Raw genomic sequence first — 22,044 nt, forward strand, 5'->3', positions numbered from 1 at the left:
TTTAAGCTGGACAACTGGACTAAAATATAGAAACTGATGGAATATCTGCCCTGTATTGGACTATATAACAAAATACAAAATAACAGTTCATTTTAACAGTAGAGGGCAGGAAAACGTCTAGACTGGCAGTAGACTTAAAGTTCCACAGTTCAACGGTTCGAATCCCACCCACAGCTTGCCCAAACAATTAAAAAACATCAAAACAATTCTATAAGTGTACATGGGGGGCTAAAATACCTTCATGCCTTCAATTTTTTTCCTTTTTTTCTCTCTTTTCTTCTTTCTTTTTTCTTCCCCCTTCTCCCCCTTCTTCCCCCTCTTTGAGGGACGATTGTTCTCCGAGCTTGAACACATCGCCTTTATGCCTTTTTACAGTCGCCACAGCTGACCTGTCGTGCACCAATGTGACGTCAAAATGACGTAGATCTCACTGCCGCGCCAGGATTTTGAGTGCATGACCAGACTCTATTTTTTTTAGGGGTGCGCAACAAAGCGGAAACAGGAAGCATGGACAAGTTCGAGGGTAACCAGATGCCAGGACTCTCAGGGTGACTGCAAGTCTCTCTGGTAAACTTACTGCTAAAGATGTCTCACCGTGGTCAGAAAGAACAGGGGAGACACTTTGTTTCTCTCACTAGGACTCTAGAGTCGGTACTCGCTCCAAAGCTAATCGCCGTCTGCTTTTTTTTCAAACTCAAAAATGAGGTATACTGTCATATAAATTAGGTTTATTGACCATGAACAACAACAAAATTGAAAAGAGGGAAAAAAAACATTTAAACAAGCCCCTAAAGCACTAAAGGTCCCATGGCATGAAAATGTCACTTTGAGGTTTTTTAACATTTATATGAGTTCCCCCAGGCTGCCTATGGTCCCCCAGTGGCTAGAAATGGTGATAGGTGTAAACCGAGCCCTGGGTATCCTGCTCTGCCTTTGAGAAAATGAAAGCTCAGTTGGACCAATCAGGAATCTTCTCCTTATGAGGTCATAAGGAGCAAGGTTACCTCCCCTTTCTCTGCTTTGCCCGCCCAGAGAATTTGGCCCACCCATGAGAGAGAGAGAGAGAGACATCATGGCTTTCAAATGAGCAAAGTGGCAGTTGGTCAAGGCCACACCCCCACCCTCCACCTTGCCCCCCCTCTCTCCTCCTCAATAGCTACAGACACAGAAATGGCACATCCTAAGGAAAGCTCATTGTGGGACTGGCTCTAGTGGCTGTAATTCTGCACCAAGGCTGAATTTAGGGAAAGAGACTTCAGATACAGTATTAGGAGACCACTAAGACCTATATAAAAGAGACTTCAGATACAGTATTAGGGGACCACTAAGGTCTATATAAAAGAGACTTCAGATACAGTATTAGGGGACCACTAAGGTCTATATAAAAGAGACTTCAGATACAGTATTAGGGGACCACTAAGGTCTATATAAAAGAGACTTCAGATACAGTATTAGAGGACCACTAAGGTCTATATAAAAGAGACTTCAGATACAGTATTAGGGGACCATTAAGGTCTATATAAAAGAGACTTCAGATACAGTATTAGGGGACCACTAAGGTCTATATAAAAGAGACTTCAGATACAGTATTAGGGGACCATTAAGGTCTATATAAAAGAGACTTCAGATACAGTATTAGGGGACCACTAAGGTCTATATAAAAGAGACTTCAGATACAGTATTAGGGGACCACTAAGGTCTATATAAAAGAGACTTCAGATACAGTATTAGGGGACCATTAAGGTCTATATAAAAGAGACTTCAGATACAGTATTAGGGGACCACTAAGGTCTATATAAAAGAGACTTCAGATACAGTATTAGGGGACCACTAAGGTCTATATAAAAGAGACTTCAGATACAGTATTAGGGGACCACTAAGGTCTATATAAAAGCATCCAAAGAGCACCACGTCTTGGGACCTTTAAAAAAGCGACAAAAACGTCAGAATAAGCACCAAAAGGAGGAGACGTAAGTAACTACACCTAGGAATTCTTCATTAAATAGGAACCAACACCTTCTTCATCACACTGGTATGTCTGAATAGTTCGACAGGCTGAACCGGTACATGCCTGACACGGAAAAAAGAATAGTTCAAAAGAAACTTCATTTTTGCCCAGCACAGAATTGGGGATAGCTGAAAAAATATATAGTTAAATGCCAGAAAATGTTGGTATATTGCATCTTGCCTCTGTTGCCAACTTTTTGATCTTAATGATTCATTTGAATCCAACTACTATGTCTTAATGTTTACAGCATGAATACATGAATCATATTAAAGTGAATACAATCCAACACAGCTCTAGGCAAAATAGGAAAGTAAGATGAATCAGAGATAAAGGTTATAGTTCAACAAGCATACTTTATTGACTCAATGCTTAAGAAGGTCTCAGAGAAATTATAGGAAAGCTATGGACTGGCTTCAAATTAAATACATCAAAAATGCTTTCATTTTTGATGTCACTAATCTGACTTCACTTTCAAAAATATACCACACAGAGAAAATAATGTCACACTGGTGAATCTGCACAGCAAAAACAGCTTTTCATACGAGGATTTGAAATTAGACACTAAAAAGATATATGTGGCAGAGCAACAGTCTGCTGTACTGCAGTGGTACTATTATCGCAGTTGATGGAAAATAAATATCTGAGTATGAGTGTTGTCCACCTCTAACGGGATGCAGTTTGATTACAGACTTGTTACGCACGACACCGGCTGTCTGTGGGACCCCTCAGAGGAAATGTTACAACCTTGCATCTGATCTGTTATAAAGGAGTTACACCATTCAACTTTCCCCTCCCCCCCCGTTCCAATATTTCCATATTTGAGAAAATATTAAGCCCCATATTAAGTTTTTTTTTTTTTTTTTTTTTAATCTTAAATAAATAGAAAAGTATTTTTGGTATGAAAATGAAAAATGATAACATGTCACAGTTGGGAAAACTCTTAACAGCACAAATCATAATTCCTTAACTAAACACCTCGAGGTGATGTTGGATTTATAGTCGGCATTCATCCACCACTCAGGCAGGTGGGACGTGTACAGGGGAGTTCTGCTCAGTCCTCACGAGTAGAACTTACTGTTGTTAATCTTCTTTTCTTTTGTCCTGGGGCACAAAGAAAACACAGCGCAAATAAGGAGGGACTTAAAGAGTCATTTTTGTACTCTTGGAGGCTACTAGAATAGGTTTACAATTTATATGGAATCTGTCTTGGTGAATGGTGCATACATGAACTAACAGACATATTAAACATTAATATGAAATAAACAATAAATACAGAAACAAATATGTTCATACGGAATAACTGTTGCATATGGAAAAAGTGGCTGAATGGGTTGAGTGCAGCCTGTGAGTTTGAGGCTCACCTGTGCTTCTCGCCGGTGCTGCCCTCTCTCACGAGCTGGTTGTGTTGGCGAGGGAGGGCGGAGCGCTGAATGTTGGTGTGCGTGTCGTACAGGAAAGGCTCGCTGCTGACCTCCGCCTGCTTCTTCCTCAGCTGGCTGGAGGACGAGTACAGCTCCTCCTCTGCTTTCTGAAGGACAAGTCGTGATCACATTCACAGAAATATCTCCACACTGACATCAAACTGCGGATGTAAATCAACATTGCGTGAGCTTAGAATTATAAGGTTCTATCTCCGTTTAGGGTAGTTCTGAGATATTGAGCATCAAAGTTTTTACATCCCAGCTATTTTGTGAGATGGAACCTTTTTATTTTATTAATAACTAAGAAAATATTTTTTTACAAAAATAACACCACACAGGCATTAATAAACACCTATGGGATCAGATTATGTCAAAAACTCAATTTCGGCCAAAAGTGGAGACAGAACCTTATAATTCTAAGCTCACGATTGGTGTGCTTATGTGTGTTTTATTCCACAAAAAAGTCATACATTCCACTAACTACAGAACAAGAGCACCATGGCAGTGCCCAGTAGGTGAACTGGCATCTCTCCAGCTACCAGTCCACACTCGTAGCTGAGAGCAATGATAGCAAGCTCGTAGCAATACATGACAGACCTCACCACAAATCAGGTCTAACCATTAACAACCAAAAACAGAAAAAGAAAAGGTTAGAGAGAGAAAATGCCAAAGAAAAAACAGTAAGGTGTTTGAGCTTCCTTCCTCATTTACAAGTCCATTTTCCGATAAACTCAATGATCTCTCAGAGTGATGGAAAATAAAACCAATCATTTCCATTTTTTTAAAGACACTGTGTGTGTGTGTGTGTGTGTGTGTGTGTGTGTGTGTGTGTGTTTACTCACCCCTGCCTGTTGTACATTGATGTAGACCAGCAGAGAGGCTAACTCTAAGTTTTCATTGTAGCCGTTCTTTAGAGGTACCGAGCGGTAACCTGACGAAACAAAATACTCCGTCATCTCTGTGTTAATAACCATACTATATCAACCACTCATATCAAACTATAAAATCAAAGGACCACATCTGTGTTTGATTGTTGGAGCCCATTTACTTTATAGATGCAGTGTTGTTTCCATGTCCGCTGTAGAGACAGATCAAGCTGCTGTCTCACTCTCTGCATACTGCACATACATCCTGTTGTATTTAAGTACCCATCAGACACATGATAAAATGTTAATATGTTCATCAACGCCATCTTCAATTCTTACCATGTGCTCTGTAGGGGTGGGGTGTGGGGGGATCGATACAGCACGGTATTGCAATTGCTCAAGTTACTTGCATCATGTGCTGAAATCCTGCATCCTCCCCGTTTGCATATATTTCGCTTTAGTTTATTTAGTTATGGATTGGATTGCCCAGTCTGAGTCTGCATAAAGAGGCTGTTTAAATACTGCAAGGTTTCCTATCCGACTCTCTCTTCCTTGCGTCTTGCGCGGACACACTGCCATTATATCAGAAGTATTGCCGCTAGCATAGGCCACACGAGTTGCACAGTGCTTGCAACAGCCACTGCTTTATCCACCACTATTTTCCATCATTGTCAGGTAACTATATAACTATATCCTAATGCTCCCATAACAGCAGACCGATACTGACTAGCTGCACTTGGCACCCTATCCATGCCAACTGTGGTTTCACTACGGCACATGGCTTTTTCCCCTCTAATAACTTTATTTGAAGTTTTTTTTCTGCACAAGCCTTTTTGTCTGAAATCTGAGAGGCTAAAATGAACCGAACAATATATACATGCCCCGAACTGTGACTAGCAGACCGAACGCTTCAGATATTTTTATTGAACCGCTCCCTCCCTGAAGTATAGAGTACAGAAATCCTGCTTCTAGGGAACAAAAATACTTAAAATAATAGTATTGCTTAATAATGAGTAGTACATGAGCTTCATGTGAGCAGCCGTTCACCAGCTCTGGCCCTCTGTGCTGTATGTGTGTGTTCCCACCTGAGCGGATGCCTTTGACAGGAAATGTGGCCTGAGCCAGGAAGTTGGGGTCTGAGAACATGTCCTCCTCGTTGACCACAAAGCGCAGGAAGGTGAGTTCAGGCTCGTACACGGTGAAGACTGTAGAGTCTGCTGGGGATTTCCACACCGGGTTCAGACCGTTATCGCCTGCAGCAGACAGAACGACAGCGCTGTTCACATGATCACAAATCATTTCTCACTTCAGTCTCATTTCTTTGATCCCATAGGTTTAACTGTCACCCTCCACATCTCCCACCTCCCGCCTTTTCTTACGATAGACTATGGTCTTGGACTTCTCTTCTGTGTGCCCACACAGCTCAATCTCCACGAATGGACTGGCGATGCTGCGGCCGGGCTTAGGAAGGTGTCTGGCAGCAATCACCTGCAGACAACCACAACTGCTGTTAAAAAGTTCTTTCAAAGACCAACATGCCAAATGTCAGTATGCTCCTTACTTCATTTACAAAATAAAGATCAGCCAGCCAGCTCATGCACCTCTAACATGATGACAATATTAGCTTAGCCCTGAACTTGAATATAACTTAAAGAAAGCTCATGATGATGATGAGGATGATGAAGTATGTGTTAGCCAGTTATTACCATAGACTGTAAAAATAGTGGACGTGAAGCCTCATGTTTGCCAATACGGGCGTCACCATGTTGTTGTTTTGCAACCGGATGTGGCGATTTTTGACGAGAGGGTGGAGCTGGGGAGGGTGGAGCTGGGGAGGGTGGAGCTGGGGAGGGTGGAGCTGGGGAGGGTGATGCGGTAAGTACAGACCTCTGGGTACTGGCATCATTCATCTACATGTTACCAGCTAACGCTCGCAGTAGCTAGCTTGGTTGGCGTAATGCTAGTTTATATCCACGACGTTCCACTTCAGGGGTTGCTCTTGTTCTGCTGGAAATTCCACCGGATGTCACTTTCGGATGTCCGTCCCCTTCCTCTTTCTTTGTGTTGGCATTCTAACCTCTGGTGGATTTGTGAGGACTATGGTTAACTGCTCCTCAGATCTCTGCAGGGTAAATCCAGACAGCTAGCTAGACTATCTGTCCAATCGGAGTTTTTGCTCGCACGACTAAAACTACTTTTGAACGTACATGTTCCACCAAAACAAGTTCCTTCCTGAGACTATTTAGCAGAGGCACCGTGGCTCCGTCCGGCTCTTAGCACCGCCCTAGACGATTGTGATTGGTTTAAAGAAATGGCAATAAACCAGAGCACGTTTTTCTCCCATCCCAGAATGCTGTGTGGACTAGCCAGACCTTCCTCCACAGTGGAGGACGGTCTGGAAATGCGAGACAAGCATAACTACGGTGGCCCTGAATTGCAAATCACAACAGCAAATAGAAAAATGCAACAGCAAATCATAAAACAACAGCAAATAGGAAAACACAAATCACAAAAGAAAGTCTGTCTGTTAAAAGCAGGTACTTTTCCGTGTTTTTCACCTCTCCTTCCTGTTAAAAGACAGACAGTCCATCTGTCCAATCAGGAGGGTCCGTCCTCTGCTAGATAAGCCCTACTTTTTTTGTGTTTTACGATTTGTTGAAATGTTTTCATATTTGCTGTCATGTTTTCTTGAAAACATGGACTGTTTATTGAGGTAATAATTCAAGTGAGAAGTAGGGTTATTTCCCCGTAGACTTCTGTAGAAACAGACTTCTTTTTGCAACCAGTAGAGTTGCCCCCTGCTGGAAATTAGATAGAATGCAGGTTCAAGGCACTTTCGTATCGGCCCAGAAGCTTTGTTCATTATTTTTACAGTCTATGGTTGTCATGAAATGTGTGTGTTTGTGTAGAGACGTACCCTAACTGCAATGTTGTACTTGACCTTCTTCTTCTCCTGGTAAGGGTCGTAGCTATCATAGCGCATGAGCTCCGGCTGCAGTACGTAACCCGTACATCCATTCAGACTGAAGAGGGCACTGTTCAACTGAGTGTATTTATCTGGGTGGACACATACACATTATACAGTATGAACCTCTGCTCTATACAGCTAAAAACACAGTTTTACCTAGCCTTTAGGCAGCCAGTCAATATGAAATTATTCAATCAATCCATATAACACACCAGCAAGTTCTGTCTGCTCTGCCTCTCTTTCTACCCCGTTCCCACCTCTGAACTTCACTCTTGCCCTTGCAGTTTCATTTAAATGAGACCTATTATGTTTTTCCGTATTTTCTATCTTATCTATAAAGTTACAATGTCAGATTTTCATTTTCAATGTGGGCAAAGTTTCAAATAATTAAGTATTTATAAGGTTTCCCTGTGAGCTAAAACCTCAAGTTTCATACTGTTCTGAAGGCTCTGGTTTCAACAGTTTGTTCTACTCTCGGCCGAGCCCTTTCTATATATGTTCATCTGCTCCAGGCAGCGTTTACATTACATACACTGCTTCATTTTACGATTCATGTTCGCTTATAGAAGTCGTGTTATGTTACTGCTGATGAAGACCCAATATTTCCTGATTTTGCCTCTTTATAATAAAAGCCTTTAAATAACAAAATAACGGGGGACTCTTCCACTGTTAAACAGCTTTGACCACTCAAATTCGCTGCTGAGATAGGTTTAGCAATACAAGAATAAGTGATAGCAAAATTAAAAGTTGCGACATAAGACCAAGAATGTCTGTAGTGATATCCTACATACTGGTGAATTTGGGTATGTTTTATGAAACTAAAAATAAGGTTATTATATACCGGTGGGTGCTTTTTCCAAGCAAACGCATGGCACAGGGCTCCAGACTACCGGAATATTAACATTAATAATGGGTACAATTAGGGCTGCATGATATGACCTAAAATCAAAATCATGATTACTGCACATTTTACCTCGATAACAATGAATGGACGATAATTAATCACGTTGTCCTAAATCATCTTTTCTGAAGCCTAAAGGTTTTCAGACGACGGACACAAGTTTCTCAGTTGACTCAGACTCAGTGTTTGAGTTATCCTCCGTTATGCTTTCCATGCGGCTGACTGGTCCGGGCCAAGTCACAAGTCACGTGACTACACATGTGGTAGATTTGCATTTTAGGCATTTATTTGACAGGACAGCTGAAGACATGAAAGGGAGAGAGAGAGAGAGAGGGGGAATAACATGCAGCAAAGGGACGCAGGTCGGAGTCAAACCAGGGCCTGCTGCGTCGAGGAGTAAACCTCTATATATGGGCCCCGGTAGAATGTTTTTAAGGAGAAAGTAGGCCTATCAACAGGAATAAATAATCGGAATTATCGTCATGGGAAAAATACATTGATAACAGCTTCAGAATTTTGATGTCAATAAATTAATAAAAAAATAATAAAAATAAAATTGTCCAGCCCTAGGTACAATAATACACTTATTGGGCTAGTGTGACCATCCCTAATACATGGAAATTGATGGATTGACAAGAGCACAAAAGAACAACAAGTATTGTATGGACCCCCAACCTTTTTGAGAGTTCAGTCCAGATAAACTTCTGTACCTGCAGTCTGGAAGTTGAGAGCCACCATATGACTGCCAACGGCCCACAGTGGGTAAGGGTCATAGTTGGAGGACTCCACACGCTGGCCTTTTGGGTAGATGCGACTCAGAGCCTTGCGGTTGTACTGCAGGAAGTCCTTTGTGCGGTTCTTTCCTGGTATCTTGTTCTCCACGAAGGAGCGGACCTCTTTGTAGCTGTAGCCGTCTGCAGAGACACAGAAAAGAGCAGTCCTTTGAGAGGCACAGGTTGAGCTCATAATGGTTGTTAGGCCACATCAGTTGATACCAACAGACCAATAAACTGGACTGGAACTGTAATACTTGATATATGTAGTTATATTGAATATCTTTAGCTTAACATGTTAGCTGGTTGTTGTTATCCAGTTGTTGTTGGGTGTTGCTAGTTAGCATAACATACTGTTAGCTGGTTGTTGTTGTTGTTGTTATGTGGTTGTTAGTTGCTCCACCAATCAGAGAGGTCTCTGTTACGCTTAGGATTGTGGGTAGTGTAGTACTTTTCCAGATGATGGAGAGGTGAACGGTGCAGTAATGTAATGTCACTGGCAAACGATGTGGAAGCAAATCTAAAGTGTGACAATTAATGTTACCATATGGATTGACCCTTTTTCAGGTGCAGTATCATGCTCAGTTGTTAGATATTCAGACTCTAATTCAAATGGAACTAACTCTAATGTGTGTGTGTGTATATATATATATATATATATATATATATATATATATATATATATATATATATATATATATATATATATACAGTTTGAATATATCTTCTTTCATAACTGGGGGTTAGAGATTTGGGGTTTAACTACAAAGCTTTTTATTCATCTTATGAAGTGGTTACAAAGATAAGACCAAGTATTGCGTTGATTTATTACATATACATTTTTATATATAAAACTTAACAAATTTAAGAATCTATTATTAATCATACTGAAATATATATGCTAGACTGAGTAGACCCTATCTAATTTTAAAGTAATGCTAAAACTAGCCTTAGACATTAAGAGTATATGATGCATTGGAGCATATTTCCTGTATGAAGCTGTGGTAAACTTTGTTTAGCCCTTGTCACATCATCATGTGGCTCGAGTTCGTGGCTTTGTGTTCAGCATGTGCATGTGTTTACCAAAGCGGTCCTTCTCCTTGCTGCGCGGCTGACAGTAGACCACCAGGTCTGACATCTCCATGGCAACCTCTGCTTTCTTCTCCACTTCCACCTGCTGTCTGATCTGAGATTGGACAGAGAAACAGCCACTTCCTGTTTGTACAGTGATGCTGACAGACCATATATATACAGTGACGTGCTGTCCTTAGATTTAGTCTGAACTAATGTTAAACAGGCTTCCAACATGTAAAACCACAATGTGAGCTGACAGACACAGAAAGATTTGATAAAAAGAAAACGGCCTTTATACATTCTTGCCGTAACTTTGTGTTCGACATTGGGGGGCTTGAAATCTCCACTTTTGAGCAAAATTCAAATTTTGAGCGTCAAACAATACATTTTATGCATTCTGGTGAATTTTTCTGCAACACTTTTCTGCATTACCTTATGGTGCAAATGTCTTTATATATGTAAAGGAAATTATATAAGGTTTTTGGGGTGGGTTGCACTGGCCAGTTTTGATTACATACATATCATATACCATGAGATACTAACCTCTTGTTCCCTGTTATACTGCATGCTCATCTGTCTCTGAGTAATGTCCCAGGCCACTTGGTACCATTCAAACAGCTCCTCCAGAGAGCCGGCTGCCAGGTCAAACTGCAGACTGTCCTCCTCCTTGTCCTGCAGGGTCAGTACGTTGGGCTTCCCATTTTTACCATTCTTTACTAGAACCGAGGAAAGGAGGCACAGTGAGGGAGGGCGATGAGGGATGGACAACTCCCATATTTTTTTTATAGCCATTGGGAATTTGAATCCCATTCTTAATTTTGGATATAGATGACTTTTACAGATTAAACCATAGGAAGTCACATTTGTGATAACGGCACATGCACCACTCCAAATGCAAAGAAAATAATTCCTAAATAGCCTTAAGGACTGCAAAGAGATAATTCACAGTCACTGGCTAACCCCTTCTCTCAAACGTGTTGGTGCCATTAGTTGACATATGCAAAAGCTGCAGTATTATTAGTTAAACTTATGTTTGCACTCAACCTCAGGAGTGAATGTAAAGCATGCATCAGATACTATAATAACTCACAGTTTTGGATGTTGCACTTGGAGATGTCCACAACACCCTTACATAGTTCTCCTAGTGGGTTGTCTTCCATGTCCTGTTTTAATGCACATCCCAAACACACAGAGATTATTTTCACTCAATCGTTACGCTGCTTGACCTCCATTTAAACTCTGACTGAAACTCTAATCTTCACCTGTCCTTTGGTCTCAGGTTTGGTGTTGCTGCACACTTCCTCTACATAGTTAGCTGGGAAGAACTGCTGCAACCTTCCGCCATGGTCACCTCTACACCTGTAGTGAGAAGAATGAGGAGGGCAATGTGTACAGTCCTGTTTGTTCTTGGTGTGTGTTTGCAAATGGCCATACCAGCAAACTATATGCAGATGAACATGCATTATGCAGGGGAACTGCTACGCCCTGCACTGCTACTACTATTATTTGTAGTTATAGTTGTATTATCCTTATTGTTACTACAAATACCAACTGCTATAATTACTATGAATCATGTTTCTGTTGATCTGTATCTGTGTCTCTGTGTCCCATCCGGCAGCGTCAGATGGACAGCCACGAGAGTCAGGTTCTGTCCGAGGCTTCTGCCTGTTTAAAGGAAGTTTTTCCTCGCCACTGTCGCACCAAATGCCTGCTTTTGGGGGGAATTATTGGGTCCTTGTAAATAATGGAGTGGGGTCTAGACCTACTCTATCTGTAAAGTTTTTTGAGATAACTTCTGTTATGATTTGACACTAAAAATAAAATTTAATTGAGTAAAGTGACTAACTCATCTATCTTTGATATAGCCTGTTGTTGAACGTGTGTGTGTGTGTGTGTGTGTGTGTGTGTGTGAGCGTGTGTGTGTAGACTCACCATCCATCAATCTCCTTTGTAACATTGTGTATCAAATCTCCTTTACGGAAGCTGAGCTCATCTGGCTTCACAGCCTGGTAGCCATATACGGCTCTAACTGTACTTTGAGGCTGAAGGAGACAAAACACACACAATCATGAATGTTTCTGTGTTTCTATGTGTTTTCAAAAGATAACATAATATATGTGACGTATACACACCAGTGAGGGCTCAATCTCGTTGGGTTCCACATATGTCTTCACCTCATACAGAGAGGCACAGCCTTTCTCCTGTGTTAGCACAACACACTGTTAGGTACCAGTCAGTGCAAATGACATATTATTGGGTTTAGAAACATGCATTGAACTGATATTAGCCCAACTTTCCTCCACAGCGCTACGGAGGAAGGTCTGGCTAGTCCACACAGCATTCCGGGGCGAAAAATGTGCTAAGAGCCGGACGGAGCCACGGTGCCTCTGCTAAATAGTCTCAGGAAGGAACTTGTACGTTCAAAAGTAGTTTTAGTCGTGCAACAGAAAACTCTGATTAGACAGATAGTCTAGCTAGCTGTCTGGATTTACCCTGCAGAGATCTGAGGACCAGTTAACCATAGTCCTCACAAATCCACCGGATTTTAAAATTACAACACAAAGAAAGAGGAAGGGGACAGACATCCGGCCGAAAAAAGTGAAATCCGGCGGAATTTCCGGCGGCAACGGAGCATTCCCAGAAGTGGAATGTTGTGGATATAGACTGCTCTGACAGTAACTCACTGTGCTGAAGCGGTCAACCAGCTCGGAGGTGACTGGGTAACGTAGCTTGATCTTGCGATACAGTGGCTTCTTCTTGAAGTAGTTGACCAGCTCCACGAGGCTCTCAAACTCTGTGGTGGTGCCCAGCAGGTACATGTTGCCCTCCTTCTGGATCCGACAGTGTTTCACCTTACCGTCACCTCTGAATAAGAGAGATGATTAATAATACACACACACACACAAAGAATCCAGCAAATAGAAATAGTCTGAAAAAAGAAAAAGTCTCAAGTCATTGCACCTGAATGTGATGGCGAAGGAGTCTGGTTCTCCTTCTCTCTGTCGGATGAGGAAAGCTCCATCTCTAGGAATCCTCAGTAGGTAATCCTCTGCCTGACCTCTGCTCAGATTACTGTAGAACCACCTGCACACACACACACACACACACACACACACACACACACACACACACAGATAGTTACATTGTATGTCTGTCTGTCTGTGTGTCTGTGTGTGTGTGTGTGTGTGTGTGTGTGAAGAAAGAGAGAGGGGAAAGAGTGACTGTGCTTCTGTGGGCGTATGAGAGTGAAAGTGCAATGTAAAATAAAATAGAGGGCATGCACCTGTGGTTGATGATACTAAGAGAATGTGAAAGGTAAAGCTTTACCAAACCAATATTATACAGAGTACTGGCACTTCTGATTTATGTCCACGAGTCCCCTTACTTCTATTTGTTATTAAGAGTATTATTAATAGGCAGATATCATCGACTGTACAGACTGTTTCTAAACACTCTGGTTTCAACAGTTTTTTTTGCTGTTGGCGTCGTACAGAGCCAGTTTTTTATATATGGTCATCTGCTCCAGACACACTACTGCAGTGTTTACAGTACAAACACTGCTATATGTAGCTACATGCTAACGTCAGGGAAACCTGTAATCTGCAGATGTTAATTTCTCCCCAATTTCGGATCACATTCCTGTTGGAACATGTTCAGCTGTGTAGTTTTTGGTTCAGAAGCCTTTTTTGTGATTTGTGACGGTAGAAAGTGCTGCTATACTCTGTATAGTCCACTGCTAACTATATGTACAGTAGCTACATGCTAACGCCAAGGAAAGCTGTAATCGCTAGCTTACATTGTATAATGATTTTTAGCATGTGAACTCATGACTCATGTTTGTTCATATACAACGAACCCCTCTTGTAGATGTGGGTTGGGCACTGGTACAGCGTCAGTGAGGCGCAGTTCAAAGTCTTGACAGCGCAGCGGGTTTTCTTTGTAGTGATGGATCAGGGAGTACACGCTGGGAAAGTGCAGGTTTGGCGTCAGGTAGAAGTAAGTGTGTGCCCCCTCTGAACCCGAGCGAATACGACAGTGCTGGACCCTCCCACTGCGCCTGAAATACACACAGAAGACATGTGCTTACAGATACATAATATTACACAATCTTTATAACCTAAAAGCAATAAAAGCAAAAACCTTCTATAATCTGACTTTCTAAATCAGACCTTTGGAAGAGGCGGCCCCTGAAATAAGATTGATTCCTATATTTCTAAGCAGATTTTCTATGCTGTATTCTGATAAAATCCGCTGTGCCCCCACTGACTGATTATTGTTCCTCCCCTGGGCTGGCCATGAGATCAAGAAACGAGAGGTTGTACCAGAAGGAGAGGGTGAAGTCTGTGACATATGTATCGCTCTGTCGGACCAAGAAGGTGCCGTCTTTCCCCCCAGTCTCTGCACAGTAATCACGGATCAGTTGCTCGGCCATCAGCCTGCCCTCCTTCATGCGACCATGGAACCACGGCTCTGAACAGTGCATGTTCTGGAACTGAGAAACCCAAGAACAACACTGGTTTTAACACGCACACACACACACACACACACACACACACACTTCGTCATTGTCTCTTGTTTGTAAGGAAACGATCACTGATCTTTTTAAGATTATTGTTTGGGGCTTTTCCCTTTATTCGATAGTGACAGTGGATAGACAGGAAAGGGGGGAGAGAAAGAAAGGGGAAGACACGCAGCAAAGGGCCGCAGGTTGGATTTGAACCCGAGCCGCTGCAAAGGAACTGGCAGCTTTCAGAACGCTGCAGACCGGCTCCTGCCTGCAAGTTTCAACTCATCTCGTCGTGAAGCTTTAGTCTGAACTGGGCTTTAGTGAAACAGAGTTTGACACCCCTGCTTTAAAGTGTATGTGCTTTACCCTAAAACTTAAAATTAAAGTTTTAATAATATCAGAAAATGTCTTCAGTTACATGTACCTTATTGTAACTTTTATTGTTTCTCACCAGAATGCATTGTGTGTATCCTTGAGACATTAAAGCATAAAACATTAACAAAGCTTTTTTTTTTTCATTGTTTAAACCACGTTTGTTGGCTAGCACTCTTTTTCCATGCCTTTTGTTGGCATTTTGATGCGTTTTCTTGGGGCATTACCAGCACAATACAAACAATATAGGAACCCACTCATCAAAGCACTACTCAAAGGGTAGCTTTAACCTTACAGTTGCTCCAATACAAATCATGACCTCTTCCTTTTACTTATTTTTATTTTCACCGTAAATGTAAACATATCTGTTCCAAATATCGGCTATCGGTTTCATTAACTACTAATAGGCATCGGCCTTGAAAAACCAGTATCGGTCAGTCCCTATTTTTTACCTTCCTTGGATCTTCATCCTCCTCCTCATGCTCCTCTGCGTAGTACAGCTTGTCATCCGAGATCACACAGAAGTGTGTGTTCCACCGCTGAGAAAGAGAAATGGAAATGTTCATATAAATGAATGTCGTTTAGATGGTTTAGGCAGTATGTAAAACAGATCAACAGATCATCCTTATGTTAGGAAATGAGAGTTTAAGAAGTCTCAGCTACATCAGATTTAACCCATTTGAGCCCTCAGACAGTACCTGGTCCACAGGGTCCCAGATCTCCAGATCCCCCTGTTTCTCCCCCTTCCTGAAGTCTTTACTGAATCCTCCTCCCTCCACATTGAGCTTCTTGTGCTGCACAAGGACAAAACAAAACCTTTTGACATTGACTTACCAACTCCACGACACATCAGTATGTTCACACACACACACACACACACACACACACACACACACACACACACACACACACACACACACACACACACACACACACACACACACACACACACACACACACACACACACACACACACACACACACACACACACACACACACACACACACACACACAGAGTACCTTGAGTATGATCTTGCCCTTCAGCTGCGTAGGTGAAGGAAGCTGCTCAGCCATCTGCTCCACAGGATCAATCAGCAGTTTGTCTCCAAACACCTCTCTGAAGATACGAGCCATCTGACGCTGCTGCTCTATAGGGCAATGCTCCTCTATGGACAGGATCACTGGGAACCTGAGAGAGAGAGAGGGAGAGAGGGAGAGAGAGAGGCATAGTTATCAAGGCCACGTGTTTGAGACAATGGGTGGCTGTGAGATGACAATGTTAAAGGAACACGCCGACTTATTGGGAATTTAGCTTATTCACTGTAACCCCCAGAGTTAGAAAAAATGATATACATAAATTGAAGATAAGCTTACTATAGGTAATGTAGCCACTATGATAGCCAAACACTGTGCCTTCCAAATTCATGTTTAACGTTAAAACGTGATGTATAAATAATAACCATTTGACGTATTTTTGTCCGCCAACCTTGGTTCCCTGTCCAAAATCCAATGGGATTTTTCCATTGAATTTTGTATTATTGCAGAAAACAAAGGTTGATGATACTTATTTTATATCGTGAAACACAACATGGAGTTCTCTTTAGCTTAATCACAGACCTTATTTCATGAATCTAATCAAAAACACAATAAAAAACCCATGGACTTCAAGACAACGGAACAGGAAGTGCAAAAATGCGAACTCATTTCCAGGTTTTGGGACTCATTCAAGTGTTTTCATCAAATTTTACCAAATACAAAACATGTTGATCCAAAAGAATTCTGAATTTAGAAGCATGATTCAAATATGTCTTAACACTCCATAAGTTATTTGAACTAAGTAAAGTTTTTGTTTTTGAGATATGCTCATTTTTATGGACAAAGTGTAAAGGCATTTTAGATAGAAATAGAAATGGTGTCACATGGTTTTGCAGCAGACATCACGTAACATGATCACATCATCACTAGCGCACAACGTCATGACGCCAGAAGCCTTTCTGCTGCGAAAAGGAGGAACGCTCCAGCTATTATGGTTTTTAGAGAAAAATATTTTTTGAAATCATGAACCTAGATAGATAGTGTGTAACAAAAAGGTGACATGTAGAGTAAACAATACACCTACATAGACATACAGACAATATACAGTATACAGCAGTTATGTTGAATGTTGGTATGACAGATTGAATGAACAAATGTGAAAAATGTGTGTGTGTGTGTGTGTGTGTGTGTGTGTGTGTGTGTGTGTGTGTGTGTGTGTCACAGACATAGTGACACGCATGTTTTTGCGATTCTTACTCTGAAGTGACAAAAGCGTGATCGTTAATGGCTTTGACTACATCCTCAAACTTGATCTTGGTGGTCCTGGTCCAGCCGTGGTAGATGATTGGCTCGACGGGCCCTTCCCAGCAGTCCACTGCACAGATTCAGTACAGGTGTTGTAGATATAAAATAAAGTATGATTTATTATTACTTTCTAAATTTATGCTGGGTGAAATGGCCCAAAATGAGACCAATGCTGCTAATGTAACTCCCGAATGTGAACTAAAATACATCCATGATCTACTGTAGGTGTAGCACACTGGGGCTGCTTTATACTGACATTCAACACAGCGGCATCCCAGACGCAGACATCGCACATACGCCTCTGTGGATGACTCACTACGAATCTGATCACCTGTCAGGTAGCTGTGGAAGGACAAACAAAAGGGGAGACATGCCAGATTAAATATGATTCACAAAATGAAAACCTTGGTGATTCCATTTACTGTTAATTTTGGAGGATGTCAGGTTTTGATCCTGTTTGCCTATTTGGTGAATTAGTGAATTATTACCAGGATATCTGGTACCAAATTCTAATAAAAGGTTGACAATATGTAACTAATTGCTCTATTCTTGTTAATTAAATTGACTAACGCTTCTTAGATCGGTTATTAACCATTAATAAGCCAGAAGAAAAAACACTCCTGGATCTAACTTTCTAATCCATTCTGAATGTAGAAATATTGATAAAGTCATTAAAGGACTGCAGCAACTTAGTATTGTGCTTCCATAAAGTTGGAAGTGACAGAAAATGGTCATGGGGATATCTTGACTTTCAGCTCCAAAAATATAGTTTGTTAAAATCCACATTTCTAAACTCCATTGTGTACATTTGTAGACTTTTTGTCATAAATGTGTCTCCAAACCCACATCCAGCTCACTCCACTTTTGGCGCTTACTCACTGCTAGTACCAGCTCGACCACGGTGCCCCGTCAAACTTTTTCCATTGCAGATTATTAGTACTGCCTCGTGCGTGAGGGGAGTGTGGCTGGTTGTCATAGTGACACGGCAGTGACCTAACGCGACACACACACAGAACGTGGAAGGTGTGTGTTGTTGATTCTCAGCATGTGAAGACATTTTTGGAACTGTTTTCACAGGATGAGTAATTAATGTATGAGTTAGGTTGCTTTCACACCTGCCTCGTTTGGTCTGTTTAAAACTAACTCTGGAGTGGAAAACCGGGGGTCTCGGTTTCCTTCCAAGTGCTCTAGAGTTCCCTTCCCTTCAGGTGAGAACGCGATCCGACCCAAATACAGGAAGTGAACCAAAAACGGAGCATTTAGTAGCATAAGTAGATGATATGTTGGGTGGAGTCATACTGACGTGTTGTGTGAGGAGCTGATCCAGTAATGAGACAGAGGGTTGTTCATGTCCAGGTTCCTGATCTCGGAGAACTTCTCATCCCACACAGAGTTCTCCTTGGAAAAGAGGAAACTGAGGAACTGGAGGAGGAGAGAGTTTACACAGTCCCTCATTATTTGTGCGATTCATTTTTAGTAATGACAAAACTTCATATACAACAACAAAACTTTTAGCAGCATTTTTTTCAAGCCAAACGGTCATAATCCTTATTATATTTCTCGTCTAAGTCATTGAACTGCATTCCTACAAATAACTATTCAGCCTGCCATTTCCTGCCAAATTTAGACCAGAATAAGCAATCCGAATGACCCATTTGTGTGACGTCCTGTTGTGGTCTTCCCTCCCCCCACCTGTTGCATCTTTGCAGTCTATCTCTGTTACACACGATACTTGCAGGCCCAGAGCAGAATACCTCGCTGACGGTGAACTCGGGATCATTGGTTTTTCTCATGGTGTCATCGATGAAGGTGGTCATCAGTTCTCTGACTTGGTTCAGGTCACTGGCCCAGGATTCCTGAGGGATGAAGGGACACAGAAAGAAGAGAGGAATATATGTTTTAAAAAGTTGTTTTTTTTCGTGTGTGGGATTTTTAGGCCTTTTGTTTCTGACAGGACAGCTTTAGACATGAAAGGGGAGAGAGAGGGGGAACGACACGCAGCAAAGGGCCGCAGGTCAGAGCCGAACCCCTGGCTGCTGCGTCGAGGACCGAGCCCCTGTACATATTTCTGTGTACATTGAGAGCAATGCAACAACAACAAAAAACAGAGTCAGAGTCCTCAAACTGGCAAAAAGAGATTCTGCCTATTAAAGGGTAACTAGTGTTTTTTTCAACCTGGACCAGTCGGCGGTCAGTGAAACAAGCTACAATGTAAGTTAACAGGACAACTCTCCAGCTTGTATTTAGCTCCACAAAAGTGCTGGTTTTGCCGCTGAAAGGCTAGACTTTTTTAAGACTTTTAAGACTCTGTGGAAACCCTGTCATGTGGGTGGAGGTTTATTTAATCATCCAGTTAATCTTTTTTTTCACCTTAGTATTTCTTTCTTTTTCTTTTCCTCCTTGCCCTCTGCAAAGTGATAGAGGAAAGAAAGAAAGGGGACTTTGGAGGCAAGTAGAACATGGAGGTTTGAGAATGCAAGGCAGGAAATAAAAAGGGGGGGAGGGGGGATTGGTGGATACCAATACAAGATGGTGTACAGCATGTTGCTAATAAAATAATAATTAACTGCAGGTTACAAATTACTGGGAAAGGGAATGAGAGAATAGTGGATTGACACAAGCACAAAGAAGCAGATAAAACATGAGTCAGACATGCAAAGTTACAACAACACCTCCTCTGTCTGGTGTACTAATCAATGACTTATTTTACTTTTTGCTGGTAGACGAGGAATCGTTGGAAGTCATGGAGCAGAACTGCCGAGGCATCTGGCTTATCTGTGTTACTGTATAATGGAGAAGAGCAGACACACAGTCAAACACGCTGACTAACTGCAGACTAACTTCACATCAGGTTTGTTAAGATCAAGTGTTTGGCAAAGAGAAGAAAAACAGGAGCTCACCCCAGAATAAAAGCACATGATTCCTTTTTGAACTCATCAAGGATCTGGGTTTAAAATAAAATATGAATGTAAATGCTGGGGGAAAAAAACATTGGTGCAATAATATATACAGTATGTAGTTACATTAATGTGTTCAATTTAGACTCACCTCATTCTGTTCAAACATTATAATGTTGTACAATTTATGAAATTGCTCAAAGTCCAGGCGGTCTTTCTTTGCTCCCACTTCCTGTGAAAGCAGAAGTAAAAAACAATGATTGAGACGACAGTACAAGAGCACCTACAGAGTGATGAAAGATTTATTTCCAAATCAGGTCATGTCTAATCAACACATTCTCACTCCCAGCGCCACAAGAAGTGACGCTTGGTCAGGTCCCTTTGGCATTTGTTACTGATGCAAAAAGTCTCCTTTAGCATCTAGCCCCCCATCATATTTAGATGCTCTGGGTCGGGACTCTTGGCGTCACTTTTTAACGCTCTAGGTCGGGAGGTACGTTTAACTGACATGAGGGAGAAGAACGGGACAGTTAGGTGTTAGGAAGAGATCGTGGGTGGGGTTACAAAATGGACGTTTCAGTGATACGCAGGTTATGAACGGGACACAAAAGCCGGTCTCCTGGGGGAAAGTCTTGTGTTGTTTGACCCACTCACTACCGTTGGTGCTCCTAATACTACGTCCTGCTGCTGGTCTGCCCGCTGCGTTCCATACAGACACTAGAGATATTAGCCCTGTGGTTACAAACCTGGGAGTCAAGTTGGATGGTCGCTTAAAACTCGATGCTCAGCTTTTTCCAGCTTAGTCAACTGGCTAAGGTGAAACCGGTTCTATCGCGACATGATTTTGAAATTTTAATTCATGCCTTTATTACTACTCGTTTAGATTATTGCAATGCACTCTACACTGGCATTAGCAAATCTAATATGGCACGATTACAATTGGTTCAAAATGCAGCTGCTCGTCTTTTAACTGGACCTCGAAAATGTGATCATATCACACCTATCCTACAATCTCTCCACTGGCTTCCTGTGCATTTTCGCACAGATTTAAAAATTCTTTTATTTGATTTTTAAATGTCTGCATGATTTGGCCCCCAAGTATTTGTCCGATTTGATTGTACCCTATACCCCCTCTCGTTTGCTCCGGTCAGCGGACCAGGCACTACTGGTCATCCCTAAGACCAAGCGTAAATCCAGGGGTGATCGTGCGTTTGCGGTGGCAGCTCCGAGACTCTGGAATGAACTGCCTTTGCACATCAGATTGACCGAGTCTCTTCCCGTTTTTAAATCTCGTCTTAAAACTCATTTATTTTCTTTGGCTTTTAACTCAGTTTGAGGGATGATTTTTGAGGCTGTTTTTCTTTTTCGAATTCTTTTGTATTGCTATTTTATTGTTCTATTGTGTCACTACTATATGTTATTACTTATTTTAGATTGTGTTCAGCACTTTGGTCAACTATGTTGTTTTTAAAGTGCTTTATAAATAAAGGTGGATTGGATTGGACTAAAGGGAGATTTTTGCATCAGTGTGTGACACTAAAGCAAGTTAGGATTGAGAAGTGGGTTGGACTAATCAAGTCATTGGCAATCTCTGATATGACAGAAATAACGCAGTTTGCATTGGTTGCATTAGTTGCATTGGTAGAATAGATTAATAGTCCTCCGATTGTCCTTGTCTATTGTGTCTATGTAGGTTTAATCATGGAGTCATGGTTCTAAGGCCTGAGATAAAGAGATACCCTAAAAAGTTGAATTAATTAATTAAAGAATAAATTACACACAACAATGATGAGGACACGATATGAAGACAAGAGTACCTGGAATTTGTCTTTGAGAGTACGATAGTTGGGGGCCTTGTAGTTGAGCAACGCTAGCAGAGCCTTCAGCTCCTTCATGGAGATGCTGGGAAGGACACA

At 41.6% G+C, this 22,044-nt stretch overlaps 1 protein-coding gene across 1 annotated transcript in view; it reads right to left on the bottom strand.

Moving 5' to 3' along the window:
* Nucleotides 1–2,341: 2,341 nt before the first annotated feature.
* The window catches only part of plcg2 (phospholipase C, gamma 2), a 37,006-nt gene continuing 17,303 nt past the window's right edge, over nt 2,342–22,044 (bottom strand). Inside the window, exons 6-33 of the mRNA XM_028585505.1 lie at nt 21,946–22,030; nt 20,280–20,360; nt 20,132–20,175; nt 19,942–20,014; nt 18,986–19,087; nt 18,535–18,653; nt 17,488–17,573; nt 17,184–17,301; nt 15,912–16,080; nt 15,589–15,684; nt 15,343–15,429; nt 14,334–14,503; nt 13,868–14,068; nt 12,973–13,095; nt 12,696–12,876; nt 12,144–12,212; nt 11,944–12,053; nt 11,274–11,370; nt 11,102–11,174; nt 10,555–10,727; nt 10,021–10,123; nt 8,875–9,078; nt 7,213–7,352; nt 5,675–5,783; nt 5,381–5,548; nt 4,272–4,360; nt 3,370–3,536; nt 2,342–3,109 (exon numbers count right to left, since the gene is read on the bottom strand). Coding sequence (XP_028441306.1) covers nt 3,067–3,109; nt 3,370–3,536; nt 4,272–4,360; nt 5,381–5,548; nt 5,675–5,783; nt 7,213–7,352; nt 8,875–9,078; nt 10,021–10,123; nt 10,555–10,727; nt 11,102–11,174; nt 11,274–11,370; nt 11,944–12,053; nt 12,144–12,212; nt 12,696–12,876; nt 12,973–13,095; nt 13,868–14,068; nt 14,334–14,503; nt 15,343–15,429; nt 15,589–15,684; nt 15,912–16,080; nt 17,184–17,301; nt 17,488–17,573; nt 18,535–18,653; nt 18,986–19,087; nt 19,942–20,014; nt 20,132–20,175; nt 20,280–20,360; nt 21,946–22,030 — 3,280 coding nt within the window. The 3' untranslated portion in view covers nt 2,342–3,066. The remainder of the gene's footprint in view (nt 3,110–3,369; nt 3,537–4,271; nt 4,361–5,380; nt 5,549–5,674; nt 5,784–7,212; nt 7,353–8,874; nt 9,079–10,020; nt 10,124–10,554; nt 10,728–11,101; nt 11,175–11,273; nt 11,371–11,943; nt 12,054–12,143; nt 12,213–12,695; nt 12,877–12,972; nt 13,096–13,867; nt 14,069–14,333; nt 14,504–15,342; nt 15,430–15,588; nt 15,685–15,911; nt 16,081–17,183; nt 17,302–17,487; nt 17,574–18,534; nt 18,654–18,985; nt 19,088–19,941; nt 20,015–20,131; nt 20,176–20,279; nt 20,361–21,945; nt 22,031–22,044) is intronic.

Source organism: Perca flavescens, chromosome 8 (assembly GCF_004354835.1).
Source record: "Perca flavescens isolate YP-PL-M2 chromosome 8, PFLA_1.0, whole genome shotgun sequence".
In the NCBI taxonomy this organism is placed as follows: Eukaryota; Metazoa; Chordata; class Actinopteri; order Perciformes; family Percidae; genus Perca; species Perca flavescens.